This window comes from Miniopterus natalensis, chromosome 1 (genome assembly GCF_054644295.1).
Source record: "Miniopterus natalensis isolate mMinNat1 chromosome 1, mMinNat1.hap1, whole genome shotgun sequence".
Classification (NCBI taxonomy): domain Eukaryota; kingdom Metazoa; phylum Chordata; class Mammalia; order Chiroptera; family Miniopteridae; genus Miniopterus; species Miniopterus natalensis.
Window position 1 is genome coordinate 30,576,651 of NC_142081.1, and position 15,321 is coordinate 30,591,971.

Genomic DNA, 15,321 nt, shown 5'->3' on the forward strand with positions numbered 1-15,321 from the left:
ACTCTAGCCCTTTGGAGGGTGGGGGGGCGGGGAGGGGGGGAGCAGGGAAGGGAGGGGGAAATTAGGTTTGGCTCCTGGAGCTGAAGCCAGCAAGGAGAGAAGCCACTCTTCCAGCGGCTGCAGCACCGAGCTCTAGTCTGCTCTTGTATTATTTATCTCATTCCATAAGCTATTCATCAATCCATTATTTATTCATTCCAACATTAAGGTAATTAAATATGAGCTCACCGGGAAAGAGCCTGTCTGCAAGGGACAGGGACCGGGGTACCGAGGGAGAGGAGGGGAACTAGAAGGTCTGGAGTCGTTGATTTGCGCAGAGCTGTGCGCGGCTGCCCTTAGGTGACACTGGAGAGGGGGCTCACGTTGCAGGGTCCTGACGCGAACACCTACCCCACCCCTCTCCCGCTCTCCCGCAGCGCGGCTTCCTCCTCACCCCTCCCATCCCCCCAACGCCACCCCACCCCCGCCTGCCCCCCGCTTCCCACCTCTCTGGGTCCGGCTCCTCTCACCACTCCCAGTCCCCCCGCCGCAGCCTCGCCCTCCCCGCGCAGGGCGGCGCGGCCTCGGGGCCGGGCCCGGCGGCGCGCGGGCTGGCCAGCCCCGGATAGGCGCCTCCCGCAGCCAATCAGCGCGCTGGGGACGCTGCGCGCTTTAAGGCAGCTGCCGGGAGAACAGAAACCAAGTTCCCCGGCAACGAGCAGCATCCACCCCGCGGAAGGCTGGAGCCAGCGGGGCCCGAAAGGCTGCGGAGTGAGCCTGCCTCTCGGGGTCCTGCGCGCGCCCCGCTCCTCGCCCTGCTCTCTCTGGGCCGCCCGCCCCCCAATCTCGACTTGCCTTTTCGGCTGCGGGTAGCCTAGGAAGGGGTTAGGAGCAGCCGCGCCCCCCTCCCTGCGGCCGCCGCCCCCTGCGTTCCGGGCTCTGCTCCCTGCCGTGTGCGCCCGGGCTGTGCGCCCCGGCAGGCCCCAGCCATGTCGATGCTGCCGTCGTTCGGCTTTACGCAGGAGCAAGTGGCGTGCGTGTGCGAGGTTCTGCAGCAAGGTGGGAACCTGGAGCGCCTGGGCAGGTTCCTGTGGTCGCTGCCCGCCTGCGACCACCTGCACAAGAACGAGAGTGTGCTCAAGGCCAAGGCCGTGGTCGCCTTCCACCGCGGGAACTTCCGCGAGCTCTACAAGATCCTGGAGAGCCACCAGTTCTCGCCTCACAACCACCCCAAGCTGCAGCAACTGTGGTTGAAGGCGCACTACGTGGAGGCCGAGAAACTGCGCGGCCGGCCCCTGGGTGCCGTGGGCAAATATCGGGTGCGCCGAAAATTCCCGCTGCCGCGCACCATCTGGGATGGCGAGGAGACCAGCTACTGCTTCAAAGAGAAGTCGCGGGGCGTGCTGCGGGAGTGGTACGCGCATAACCCCTACCCCTCGCCGCGTGAGAAGCGGGAGCTGGCCGAGGCCACCGGCCTCACCACCACCCAGGTCAGCAACTGGTTTAAGAACCGGAGGCAAAGAGACCGGGCCGCCGAGGCCAAGGAAAGGTACGCGGAGTGCTTCCCGCTGCTGGGGCGACCCCGGGACGCCTTCCACTCCCCGCCGCCCCTTCCCGCCCCCGCAGGCGCTCGCCACCGCGCGCTCCCCGCCTGCTGGCACCGGTCCGCCGGGCGGCGCCCGGGTCTCCGCAGCGCTGCCGCGAAAGTTCATGAACTCTGAGAGCGTTTGCTGGGAATGGGGACTCGTTTGATTTGAGCGCCCGCGCGTGGGCTTCTTGGGGTGTGAATGTCGAGAAATACTGGCGCTAAGTTTTTCTTGCTTCCCTGGCTGGTCGGGGCGAGGTGTTGGGAGAGGGGGTAGAAAGAGAGTTTCTAGATCAACTGGAAGGGAAGTGTTGATCGGTAACGTTAGGAAAGGGGTTCGGTGGGCGCTCGGGGTCCCGACCCTCTCTCTCCTCCCCCCCGGGAGGCGCGGAGCTGGCCTGAGACCTGCTCTGCCCCCGCTGCAGCCGGCGCTTTACTTGAGCTCTCGCGCTAGTTTTTTGGCAAGAGGTCGCCCTTCCGTTCCGCAACCGCCTCACGAAGGGAAGAGAGCTCTGGGAGAGGGGGCGCTGCCCGTCCTGCCCGGCGGGCGCCCCGAGCCCGGGGAGGACTGCGCCTCTCCGGGCTCCCCCGCGCGCGGCCGGACGCCGGGGCCCGTCCGTCCGGCTGTCCGGCCGCCGCGCCCCACGAGGGAGGGCTCTCCCGCCGCAGGCTCCTCTAGCCTTGGGGCTCGGAAGGCAGTGTTTTGAAAACCGGCTCTGCCTCCACGCTCCCCGCGCCAACACCCCGCCACCTGGCCGGGCTCCATGCGCTCGCAGTAGTTCCCGACCGAGATTGGGAAGAGCGGGCGGGCGGGCGCAGGGAGAGCGCTCCGGGCGCCGACGGGTTTCGGGGGAACCTGGGCGCCCCGCCGGCTGCATTTCCTTTGTTTGCTTTCGAGCCCGGGGGGGGGGGCGAAGATGTAGCCTCCGCTTTCCACTCTGGGTGGGAAAAGCAGGGAACTTGGAAACAGTCAGCTGCGGCGGGCTTTCTGGGAGAGAGAGACTGTGAGAGAAGGGGGGAGAGGGGAGACAGGCTCTCGGGGTGGCAGGACGGGCGGTCTCTCGGAAGGCGGAAGCGCCCCGAGCGCGGGGACTGACGACCGGCCACCCCGCACCCGCTCGCCGGCTGTGCGGGGCCGAGAAGTGTCCCCGGAGGGGAGGCGCGCTGGGGTGGATGTCCGGGGGGAGCTGGAGAGGGCGGCGTGAGGAGCTCGGGGCTGAGTGAGGAGCGCGGGGCCAGGGACACAGCACGGTCCAGTTAGACTTCAGTTACAAAACCGCGGCCCCGCGAGCCAGGCCCCAGGGCCCACTACTTGGTGAAACTGGAGAGACTGGCTGCGCTCCCTGTGTTTACTCAGGTCACTGGGCCGCTCTGGACACCACTTCCCATGACCTATCCTGTGTCTCAGAAAGCACAACCTTCGGGCAGGGAAACTCGACGTTTAATTGTCTCCTCAGATGGGAACAGGACAGTTGACTCGGTTCACCCCAAACGCGTGCGTTGGGCACTGTTTTCCCCTTGATCATGGTCTTCGTCGCCAGCGACCATTTGTGGGAAGGTTTTCAAACTTCTAAGCCTAGTGCTAGTTGATAGGTATTTAAAAATAACTATTTAAACAAGCATTTTTAAATAATTGTGAATTTCAAATAAGCCCTGCCGCTCTGGTTTTTTAAAATCTGGAAGAGGAAGGGACTGGCTCCCCTTTTCTCCAGTCTCCCCGGTGTCCTGCTGCTCCCCAGGGCCCTTGGGGATGGTGGGAGAGCAGAGCTCCTCCATTTGGGTCTGTGACTGATGGCACATCGGCCCTTTCCTCTTTCCAGCTCCCCTCCCTCCATCTCACACTTTCTTTTTAACCCACTTTTTTTTTTTTTTTTTTTTTAACCATCTGGTGTTGTCCTCTATTTCTTAGGGAGAACACCGAAAACAATAACTCCTCCAACAAGCAGAACCAACTCTCTCCTCTGGAAGGGGGCAAGCCGCTCATGTCCAGCTCAGAAGAAGAATTCTCACCTCCCCAAAGTCCAGACCAGAACTCGGTCCTTCTGCTGCAGGGCAATATGGGCCACGCCAGGAGCTCAAACTATTCTCTCCCCGGCCTAACGGCTTCACAGCCCAGCCATGGCCTGCAAGCCCACCAGCATCAGCTCCAGGACTCCTTGCTGGGCCCTCTCACCTCCAGTCTGGTGGACTTGGGGTCCTAAGTGGGGAGGGGCTGGGGCCTTGAAGCAGGGACTAGGGACACTTGTAAATAGAAATCAGGAACATTTTTGCAGCTTGTTTCTGGGGTTCTTTGTGCATAAAGGAACGGTGGACTTTCACAAATGTCTTTTTAAAACTCAAAACCAACAGCGATCTCAGACCTAGTCACCTTTTTCTCTCCAACTCTTTCCACTTTTGCATTTCCCCTCCCAGTGCAGAAATCAGGAAAACGCGCGCACATACACACACAAAAAAAAACCCAAACAAACAAAAGCACCCAGTCACCCAGTCTTGGTTCTGGGCAACCCATCTGCCTGCTTCTGTAGTCTTTTTTTTTTTTTTCTTCAGTGAATGGGAATTACAAATCAACTAGACTTTAATTATTTCCTTTTAATTTATTTATGGAAAAATATTTTGAGAAAAGAGGGAGAAGGAAATGAAAAAGAGAGAAGTCAAAATAATGAAAATAAGAGCCAATAGCCTGGGAGGAAATGTTGCATTCTTAAGGTGAAAAGGAAAAATATGATCTTACAACTTTTTTTGGATGGGGAAAATTAAGTTTACATTTTTCATATTTAGTGTTAAACAATTTTATGTAGCTTAAAGTGAAATAACAGTATTAGGGGGAAAAAACAAGTGCCTAAATGTCTTAATGTTCTCTGTGTGAGGCAGTTAGAAGTGACCATTAGTAATATGACTATTTTTGTCAAATTTAGTGGGTTTTTTTGGTTGTTCTTTGTTTTCTTGGGTTTTTTTTATGGCAAACTTAAAATACACCAATGTGAAAAAACACTTTCCTGAATGCCATTTCTTCTCATGCCCTCGAAGCTTTCATATCTACATCCTACTCCTGTTCCTAGTTTCTAGCTTGCAACAAATATGGGACGAATCTGGCAACCTGGTATTTGTTACTCAAACAGCATGTGTTTTCAGGTTTCTTTTCTATTGTACCTAAACCTGTCTAAATTAAAACTTAGTAGAACACCAGGAGTACGATTCTGTTTCTCAAAGGTGAGTTGGGTATTGCTGTCATTGGGCCCTATTTTTTTTTTAACAGGTAGTTTTGTTGCTTTCCTACTTAATGGTGGTTATGAATTGCAGGGTAATTTGAAGGCCATCACTTGAGCAAAGAATGGTGACTGAGTTAATTATATGACAGAAAAAGAGTGAATTTAGCTTTGCGATATTAATTTATTTTTTTTTATTATTTAGATGGCAATTTTGTTTACCACTAGCTCTTCTCCACAGCATTCATATGTTAACTCAGCTCTTGTATGAACAAGTTTATGACCAGACTGAAAGTAAAATAATTTATCTGCTTGGGGGGCAGGGGAAGGAGGGGAACTCCAACAAGGATAGGAACCTTGTGAATTAACCTGTACAAGTAGAAAGCAGACTAGCAAGACAGGAGCTCTTTGCAGTGCTGCCAGATAGTGTTCAGAAAAATCACAGTAATCATGTAGATTCCATATTATTTTTGCCTGGGGCAAAAATGATGTATCTTTGTATTTAGCTTTTAAAATTAGTGAAACAAATGGCATTATTTATTAAAATTCTCAGGATAACAGGATTGGCTTGCTTGTGCTTTGTAAAATATTGTTCCCCAGAGAGAGTCTATTTATTTCCTGACATGACAGTTTCATAATTTTTATTTTTCCGCATCCGTGTCACCATTAATATAGTCATTTCTTTTTTTTCTGGCTCTTTCCTATCTTTCTGTGCTGATCTAGGGTGGGGATTAAGGCATTATTATTATGAGGGTTTTTTGTGTGTTTTTTAAATGTCAAACGGATCTGACGGAGTTCAAGGGAGAAAGGGTCACTGTACTTAACTGTAGTCACTTTTACTTATAAAGTCATTTTTCCCCTCGGTGATGGACAGATGTGCACGCAGCTGCTCAGAGACGATCATTTGGATTGGGAACTCAGGGTCCCAATCTCCCTTGTTAGTGTTTTGGATCATTAAGTTGGTGTTTATTTAAGTCACTAGGGTGTTTATTCTCCGCGTCTTGGGCCACGGAGAAATGCCACCCTCTGCAGGAGGGGCTCTCACGGGGGATCTCCGCACATTCTTCACATTCACTCCCCAAAACAAACACCCTGCACAAAGATAGCTTTCAGTGACCCTGACAGGCTTCAAAGGACACCGCGGAAATCTCCCTGGAAAATAAGGAAGGGCCAATTACTTTAATTTCTTACATGCCCTCTCTTCCTACTCCGATGACTACCCCCCAGTCCTCCAGCTCTGCTTCGTATAATTTTAGGCTGGTGGAAGGTCTGTCTCCCTGGGCACCGGCGCCCACTTCCTGCTCCCTGGGTTGGTGAATCTTGGAAATGTCTGCAGATCTGGCGACGAGCAGGGCAGGCTGATCCTGTAAAAGCCTCTGTGATTACTGCTTGTAAACTCGTTAAAAGGACAATTTTCTGTCACAGTCGTAAACTCTTTGTAAAACCCCTGGCACTCCAGCCGGGGCGCGCCTGGTCCAGATGTGTTTAATAAGGCACTGCCCGGCGCGCCCCAGCCACCGCGCTCACCCCCAGCCCGGGGCGGGGGGCGGCGGGAAGGCTGGGCGTTGCTTTGCGTTTTCTTGGCAATCATTTTAGAGCGATCGTTAGGGGGAACTAACCATGTATATATATATTTTTTTTCCTGGAGGAAATCTTCGAGGACCAGCTGTTCAAGGACCTCCAATTTACCTTCTCGGCGTCCCAGCTTAACCGAATCAAAGCCACTTTTTCTCTCTACAGATTTCATAACAATAGCCAAAAGTAACGAACCACGGCTTATAAATAAAGTGTTTTTAGGACCAAACCTTACAGCATTTTGCCAAGAAAAATGAAAAACAAAAACAAATACTAGGTCGATTTTTTTTTTTTAATGTCCTAAATCTGAACACAGGATTGTTCAGCTGGGCTGCCTGCTCGCCTTGACCTCTTGGCTGAGAACGAAGCTTCCTAAATACTCGGAGGCCATGGGGTTTGGCCGGCGGCTCCCCAGTTTTTGGCTTAGCAGGTAGGAGGGGGCCTCAAGAGCCCCCGAAGGCCCCACGAGCTGCGGGCAGGGAGACAGGCGCCGCCAGGCCGGGCATCGCCGGGCGAGGACGCCTGGTCTCAACCCCCAGCTGAAGCGGCAGCTCCCAGGAAGAGGCCGCGGCTTTGGCACTGACGGGTGGACTCTGCGAACAGTGACCCTTGTTACGCCGACCTCCCGGGCACAGAGGCCTGGGGCACCTGGCGCGGGCGCCGCGCGGAGCGGCCGGTCCTCGCCCCTGCGGCGGCGCCTGCGGCAGAAGGAGCTTCACCCCGCCGCCTGCCCGGCCTGTAAGTCTTTGGTAAAGTGCAGGCAGAGCTCCAGGCTGGGGATCCAGAGACCTCCCATTCGTTCCTGGAGTCTCCGGCTGCAGAAAACGGGGGGGGGGGGGGGGCAGCTTCCCCTGCTCCCCGCGCACTCCGGAGGTCGCGGCGGCCCCTCTGCCCTCCCGGAGCGCGGGGAGCGGGGAGCCGCTGCTCCCGCATCGCCGCGCAGCTCCAGGCGCGGGGCCGGGGCCGGGGCCCGCTGGGCCCTGGAGAACCGGGGCTCCGAGGCTGGCCTCGAAGGGCCGGACAGCGGAGGAGGCCGCGGCCTGAACCTCGCAGGACGACGCAGGTGCGGTCTCCTTGAGCACCCCGGAGCCACCTCCCAGGCCCAAGTCCCGGCTCCCTCGCGCCGTCCTCGAGCGAGGCTGGGGTCCGGACCAGGCACGTGAGCCGCGCGGGACTGGGGACTGCGGGGTTGGCCCGGGCCCGCCGGCCTCCGCAGGTGTGCGCGCGCCCTGGTGCTCAGACCCCGCGCTTTGCGCCCAGGGGGCGAGCTCAGGCCTCTGGGCCCCGCTGCCCGTCCCCTGCAACCCCTCCTGCTTCAGAAAAGGCCCGTCGCCTCTGCTTCCTGCAGCCTCGGCCTTGGCCCTCGGACCTGGGCTCTCGACCCGCGCCCCTCGGCGGAGGGGTGCCAGCCGGGGAGGGCGCCCCTTCCCGGGCTTGTCGCTAGAGCTTCGGGGCCAAGGAGAGCTGCCCCGGGTTCCCGAGTCTCGGGCAGGACCACGCGGCCGCTCCGCTTCCTCGGTGGGCCGGGCCTTTTCTCCCAGGTCCGTGGTCCTGGGGAGAGCATCGGCCTCTGCCCCACGCGCGGCCCCGGGGCCCCAGCAAGGAGACACTGGCCACCGCCGGCAGCGCGCTTTGGGCCCCGCCGTCGGGGGCAGGTGGCGTTGACGGGGAAAGCGAGACTGAGTTAAGGCGGGGAGAGGCGCTGGTGGTCCACGTTTCTCCGTTTTCTGAGCTTTTCCCATGAGTAGAAACCTGAAAGTTCTCCCAGATTACCTCCTCGAACCTCCTGAAGCCAGCGGAGCCTGCGTCGGTGCCCACTTCGCCCCTGACGGGGCAGTTCGCACTGAGGGCACCCGAGGGCTCAGTCCCTCAGCCCGCAGGTATGCTCTGCGACCTTAAGTGGGGACTTTTGAGCCCCCTCAAGGTCTAGTGACCCCTTCCCCAGGCTGACTGAATCCAATAGCTCCACCTGGAAAATTCTCGAAAGAGGTGAGTGGGCCAGCCGCGAAAGAAAAGAGCCAAAATCGGGGGGTTACCGTCTACCCAGAAACAGCGCTGCCCTAGGAAGGCCGCGTTTTCGCTAGCGTTTTAAACCAAGTGTACACACTCAACTTCGTTCCAGCTGATGAAATTGGAAACCTGTGCTCCCACTGAGGATGACAATCAGTGTTTTAGACGCTGTGGTAACTTTCAGACAGCGAGGAACAACACTGCAGTAGCATTTAAAAACAAAGAGAGAGAGACTGCTGGAGGCGCCTGGACGCAGGTCTCTTCCCAAACTGAGTCTCGGCAGCCTTCCTTTTAACTTGTTAATGAACAGCTGGGACCCCAGGCACAGCAGGTAGAGGGCACAGCCACCTTAAGCTTTGCCGCTCTCTAATGCTTTAGCTAATGGGGATCTTTTCCTCCCCTCTCCTTTTGAGAGAGTGCTTACTAATTGTTTTCTTTTGCCATAACATTAAAATATTCCTAAAATCACATCTCCCCCCCCCCCCATCAAACAGGAAAATACAGAGGGGAAAACAAACAAAAACAAAAACCTTAAACCCAAACAATCTTTGAAAGAGAAAACGGTTCACTTCAGATTTAACACACACGTAAGTGTACCTGAAATGGTGACCCAACTGTAATTAAAATACTGTTCAGTGATACTGGCTGCTCTCCCGTCTTCACTGCCATTAGTGGTTGTCATTAAAATGACGGATAAGTAGAAAGATAGATAGATTCTGGCCCTTTACTTACTATAATAAGGAGGCACTAGAAATGTATACCAGCTTCCTCCATCTGGTCCCCCGTCCTTCCCACCTGCCTTAACTCAGAAGGTAAATCTTTTATGGGACTGGCATAGGCAGATCCAAATAGAAACACCCACGGATTTACACAAGCACATCTATAATAATTTGCTATAAAGTTTATTTTAATTTAGGATTGTAAATGGATTACGGCTTTTCAAAATGCCATGGCTTATTTATAATACATACATGGTGGTGGTTCAGGATCTGAGCTGATACACATGTGGGATGGTAAAGCAGAAAACAGCCCTAAACTACGTAGGCCATTCGACGTCTTAGGATTCTTAGAGAACATTAAAGTGTTCTTTAACATTTCATATTGCTAGTCAGCATCCCTGATACAAGATCTGCAGATTCTAGCCACAGGTCTGTAAAGTTGACTTTCTAGGTGTTCTTCATATTAAGTATTTTTACAAACTCTACTCTCCTTATTACTCCCCTGAAGGCATGGCTTTAGCTGCTTTGCAACACTTCAGTTCTAATTTGAGTTGCCAGTTATCCAAATGATCTAAATACCAGGAAAAGGCAATGGGACTGTGAAAAAATAACAAACCAAACCCACATAGCTGTGACATCTTTAGTTGGCTCTTGCACAGATATTATATTTAAACTGTAAGCATAAGTATGCAATAATGTTCCCTTTAACATGTGCAGTTTTTCGGGGGTGGGGGTGGGGGGTAGTGGTGGGGACTGATGTGGTTGGAGGAAGGGAGCAGGAACTTTCAGTGCTTGTACAGAAATGCACATTTTGAGAGAGCAGCGGCATAGTCAGAAATATTTTGCAAAAGGCAATTTTACCTCTACGTCAAGGAGGTAGTTACAAGGAAGAAGCACTGTCTCTATTTATTTAGAATGTTGTAAATATGAAAGAAGGCAACAAGCTTTAAAAAAAATTGAGCTAGATAGAAGGTAAATGTGCCTTAGTATCTGTGAAGTAAAAAGAACATTTAAACACTTGAAGCTTTGCCTGTCTTCAGATATGTGTGATGAATATTTTCTATGCGTTGCTGATGCTATATAAACATAACATGCTTCCTCCTAAAGTCAAGTTCTTGATTTTAATTGAAGAATAATATTGCTCAGGGCTCTACCTCTGAGTACAAATAGCTAAAATAAGAAAATCAGTTCTGGGAATCTGGAACCAATGTCTGTTTTCAAAATAAACAGACAAAATCTTCATCAAGTAGGCCAGGAGGATTATTTTTACATACAGTATATCTTGATTTCACACACACACACACACACACACACACACACACACACACACACACACAAAATCCTTTATGGAGAAACTAAATGGCAGAATGACAATGCAGGCCCCTTACCATATTTCTGTTTTAAAAAAATCAGTCTGACTTAAGGCCTTCAAGCTGTCCTGGTTAACTTTTCCAACATTAATATATCTTAGAAGCAAATCTGTGTTTCCTCTTTCCCTCTAATTTTATGATTTTTCTAGGGAGGGAAAGAGGTATAGGAAAAAGAAAAGTAGAACAAAATATAAAATAAAGGTATAACTTAAAACTTGTATTATAATATTTAATAAGTAGCAGTTAAACCGTATCCACACAACAAAGAACACCAGTATGTGACTCTTTCTGCTTTTGCTCGACTAAGGCCAGAAATAATTTTTAAAAAATTACCGCTGAATTAAGTTAGAAATGAAATGAATGGGGGAAATTTTGAAACTGTTTGGATTTTCTAATCTAGAGCCCAACTTGGATGCTCAACAAAGTTGATTTACGCAGAGCCGGGGAGAGGAGAAACACCGATTTACAGGAATTTCTTAGACACTCGTGTCAGGGTAGAGATTTCCCTCCTACTAGGATCAGCCCAGCAGGAAGCAGATGCCGAACCCCCCTCAGCTCAGAGACCGCACCTGGGGCTCCTCTCCGTGGGTGGAACCCGGCGGCTGGGAGACGCCTCTTCTCCAGGTTCCCCGCGTTCCAAGCCCCGCAAGGGTGGGGACCCCGCAGGCGAAGGAACTGCCTTCGGACCTTCGGTGTGAATGCGCATGTTGGGTCTTCCGAAAATGTCTTTTTTAGTTCCCCTGGGGGGGGGGCAAGAAAGAGTTAATTTGCTCTGTGACAGGTTTCACACTGTGGGCAGGTCTGCCAAAGAGGAGAGGAAACGGAGAACAGCCCGTGATTGATTCTACCTGTTCTTCCCGAGAGCGATCACCTGCTCGGGGTCACGCAGAGCAGGTAGCGCTCCCTCTCCGGGCTCTGAGAGCTCCGTTTGTTCGGTGACAGCTGAGTGACAAGGCCTGAAACCCGAGCCCCTCGCCCGGCCCGATGGGGGGATAAGAACCCTGGATGTTCCCTCAAACATTTCAGGAAATGAAAGTTGTAACGCGATCCCTCCAGCGCCCACATCTTCCCCAGCGAACACAAAAGCTCAAAGGAGCCTCCTCGGATTGAATTCGGCCCGGAGCTGATGGAGGGAAAGCGGAGCCCGGCGCGGGGCGGGGGGAGCGGAGCGGAGCCGGCTGGCAGGCTCCCGGCCCGGAGGAGCGGGGGCGCGGAGGCCCGGGCGCCCCTCGGGCCGCGTCCACGCCGCGTCCCAAGCGCCTGCGCCTCCAGGCCGCGCGGGCCGCCGCCGCCACGGCCGCGCCTGTCTTAGGGTCCACCCGGAGCAGGAAGGAGAACCCGCGGCCTCGGGCCCGGAGCCCAGCGCGGGCCCCGTGGGGCAGCGCGGCCGCGGCCCGAGGGCCTGGAGCTCCCCGCGGGCCGGGCCCACCGCGCGCCCGCGCTGGCCCGAGGGCGGCTCCGGGACCCGCGCCGGCTCCTGCGCAGAGCTGTCCCTCCCCCGGCCCGGCCCGGCCCGGCCCCGACGCAGCGCGGGCGGGCGCAGGGGGCGCTGCGGCACTTGGAGGCCGGGCGGCGGCGACGCGCGGGCCTCACTCAGCGCCCTCGCGCCCGGCCGCCCCCGTCAGTCAGCAGCGTCCATCTGCCTCCGGGCCTCGCGGGCGCGGGCGGGGGGAGCTCCGGGGCGGCCGGGAGGTTGGGGGCGGGGGTCATGGGAGAAAGGGGAGCTCAGAGGTGCACGCCCCCCCCCCCCCCCGCCGGCGGACCCTCCCGCGGAGCTACTCTCCTGTCAGTCAGCGCGCCGCGCGGGTGCGCCTCGGGGCGGCGGCAGGAAGTGACCCCAAGGCCCCTCCAGGCCAGTTTTTCTCCCCAACCCAGACGGCTGCTTTGTTCCCCGACAGACTCTTCTCTTTTCTTCCTGCGTGAATTCAGGGATCTTTCCCAGGCAGCATTATCAGTCCCCATCTCTGCCCCCAACCTTCATGGGGACTAGGTGGGGGTGTGGGTGCAGAAACACGTTCGAGGGAACCAGCAGACAATGCCTGGTCCCTGATCCATTACTTGCACACACATGCGAGCTGTGTGACTCTGGGCAAGGTACCTAACTTCTCTGAGCCCCCTCCGGGAAACTCTCATACCTGCTGGGCAAGGGTGCTGTGAGGCTTACAGGAGCTGAAGCACTGCATGTACAGTGCTTGGCACAAAAGACGTTAAGTCAGTAGCTATAACCGTAACAGCCTGGAAGCCGCCTCAGACTTTTACAAAGCCGCCTGGGAGAATTCCCATGATGCTGGCGTCTCCAGGGAGGGCAGCTTATGGCTGTTTCCTCCCTTTGTCTGAACCACTGAAGGAAGCACAAGTTATTCTGACAGACACCTGAGGTCTGACTTGTCTTTGAGGACAGGCAGAGCCGAAACATTTCTTGAAACTCTCAATCTAGGATATAGAAGTTTAACTCCAGCAATTTAACTCTGAAATGATTATTTAAACCTAAATGATTGTATTTTGGTCATCTCCGTTGCTCTTCATGATTTCAGTGATTGCAACACTTAGGCAAATGCCATCATATACAGTAGAATTCCACTGATGAACACGAAAAGCCACTTAAATGTGCCTGAAAATGACAAATTACCTAGGAGGGAGCTAAAGCATTCAGCTGAGTAGAGAATTTAAGGCCCCACCTAAATGTGTCAACATAAGTGTAGAATAAGGACCTACTTTGAAGATTTAATGCCTTGCTGATGTTAACACAGCGCTGGATATAATAGCACCTGATAAATATTTTTTGAGTAAATGAATGGGCTGTTGAAATGACGGAGAGTCTTTAGATAGAACACAATTCCCAGAGTTGGAATTTTGCAGGACCCTCTTGGGTACATTTCTTCTCTTGTGACACTTGCTAATGATCACCAGGGATGAATAGCTCATTTTGACACATTGCACATCCTGCTCTGATTTCAAGGACTTTCTCATTTTCTCATTCAGGTATTACTGAAAGCAAAATGCATAGCTGAAACTTGCCTGGGCAAATGTGTGTGTGTGGGGGGGCACACCTCTGGGTTTATGCTGGGACTTTTCCCCCTAGCCTGACTGAGTAGTAGAACCAGAGATCAGCTGACAGGAGGAACAGTGCCAGCAGAGGTAAATATGAAACCTAGAGAGTAGGTGGAACACGCATGTGGTAGGTGTCTTTTAAGGATGGATCCTCAAGCACTGTAATCCCTTCACAACGACTTCATTGTCTTTACTGGAGGAAGCATTTTGTGTTCAGTTCTTTAATACTGAATTTTCCTCCAACATCTTCACTTTCTTCAAAAGTATCCTAGCCAACCAAAAACTGTACATGTTTAGGTTTTTAGTTTAGGCGATTAATCAATCTGTAGTCAATCACCATACAGGGGCAGGAATTGTTCAACGCTTCTTTGTTTAAAAGTTTTTTGTTATACTCATAAATTTCCTTGAGGTAGAGGGATCAAATGTATGTTTAGAAATTTACTCTAAAGGTCTTTTACATACATATACACTGCTTTATGCCTGCAGAACTGCACTTGTCCATACAAATGCTTATTTTTGGCAAATGCATGTTCTAATATTACTTTTATTTGCAAAGTAAATATAAATGTAAGCAGTACACAGACGGAAATGGATAGAAAAACTGAGAGTTCAGGGCCATCACTTTAAAAATTTTTCTCCAACAGCTTCCTATAATTAGAGAAATATTTGGTAGTAACTATGACTATATTGCTGCTAAATCATTTGCATGTTGTGAAGTGATTTGCATAGTGCCAGGGCCAGGAGTTCTTAGAATTATGCTCTCTGCCATTGCTTTTAACATGACTGAAGAAATATGTAGGTTTTTTTTGTTTCTAAATTGTTCCATCATCCATGTATTAGAAACAAAAAATGTGCTCACTCAAAAAATAAAGAGAAATAAGAGAGCATTTTATACTGAGGAATAAGTTAATTTAAATTAGATTAAACTTCGCAGAGGGTGCTTCAAGGAGGTTTGGATAGGTTCCAAATTTAGCATATCATTCAAGAAAGAAATGCCTTGGGGAATTCCAAAAGGCATGTCCACTCTAAATCAGTTTTAGTTCATTTTAAATAAAAAAATATATGATTGAACTTGAAGGCTGGATAAGGAGGGGAGTCTTATTTCTATGCTGCAGATGTATTACAGTGAAATAAAATCAGTGTGGAAATCCAGGTCTCTCAATTTTAGAGTTTTTTTTAAAGGACTTACATATAAGTGCTGAATCAGTTGTTCCTGTTCAAGCACTTAACCTCCCAGAAACTGAAAGACTTGTCAATACACTCAGAAGTACAATAACTTTCTTTCTACTGGAAGTTAGTTATAGCTAAAATGAATTAGCCCCCATGGAGTGCTTATAAGATAACATACTAGATGTTTTCAGTATATTTATGATGCATGACATTTCATGATTTTAATTCTAGGTCAATCTCGGCTGACTGATCCTTCAACTGTTAAAAGCATTTTTTCCCCTTTTGACTAAGGCCAAAAACAATGGAAAAATAAGTCAATTTCTTATGAAATTTAAATATTTCAGTACTGGTTAACTGAGTTAAACAAGGAATGAAATGAAACAAGCTTTATTTTTCAATGTTCCAGTTTTTAGCATTATACGGTGGCAAGTTTACTGTAAAAGCATGCACACAACAGATGTTTTAATTTGTGACCACTGTGTCCCTTCCCCCCAACTACATCATGCATGACTTTGGATAATAAAGACTTGAAAATGAATAATTACCTGAAATGGATACAATATAATAAAACAAAAGCACCAAATTCTTGTGAAGATATGAAGAAAATTCCCAAACAAGTCTCAAGATTGATTTTAATCTTCTATACACTTCTTATG

The 15,321-nt window shown here is 51.7% G+C and overlaps 1 protein-coding gene across 1 annotated transcript; it reads left to right on the forward strand.

Annotated features, from left to right (window-relative positions):
* The first annotated feature begins 692 nt into the window (after positions 1-692).
* On the forward strand, positions 693-4,098 carry SIX1 (SIX homeobox 1). Its single transcript, XM_016198214.2, has 2 exons — positions 693-1,528; positions 3,474-4,098. Exons 1-2 carry the CDS (start codon positions 969-971, stop codon positions 3,763-3,765), a joined length of 852 nt encoding a protein of 283 aa, XP_016053700.1. The 5' UTR covers positions 693-968; the 3' UTR covers positions 3,766-4,098.
* Positions 4,099-15,321: the final 11,223 nt, after the last annotated feature.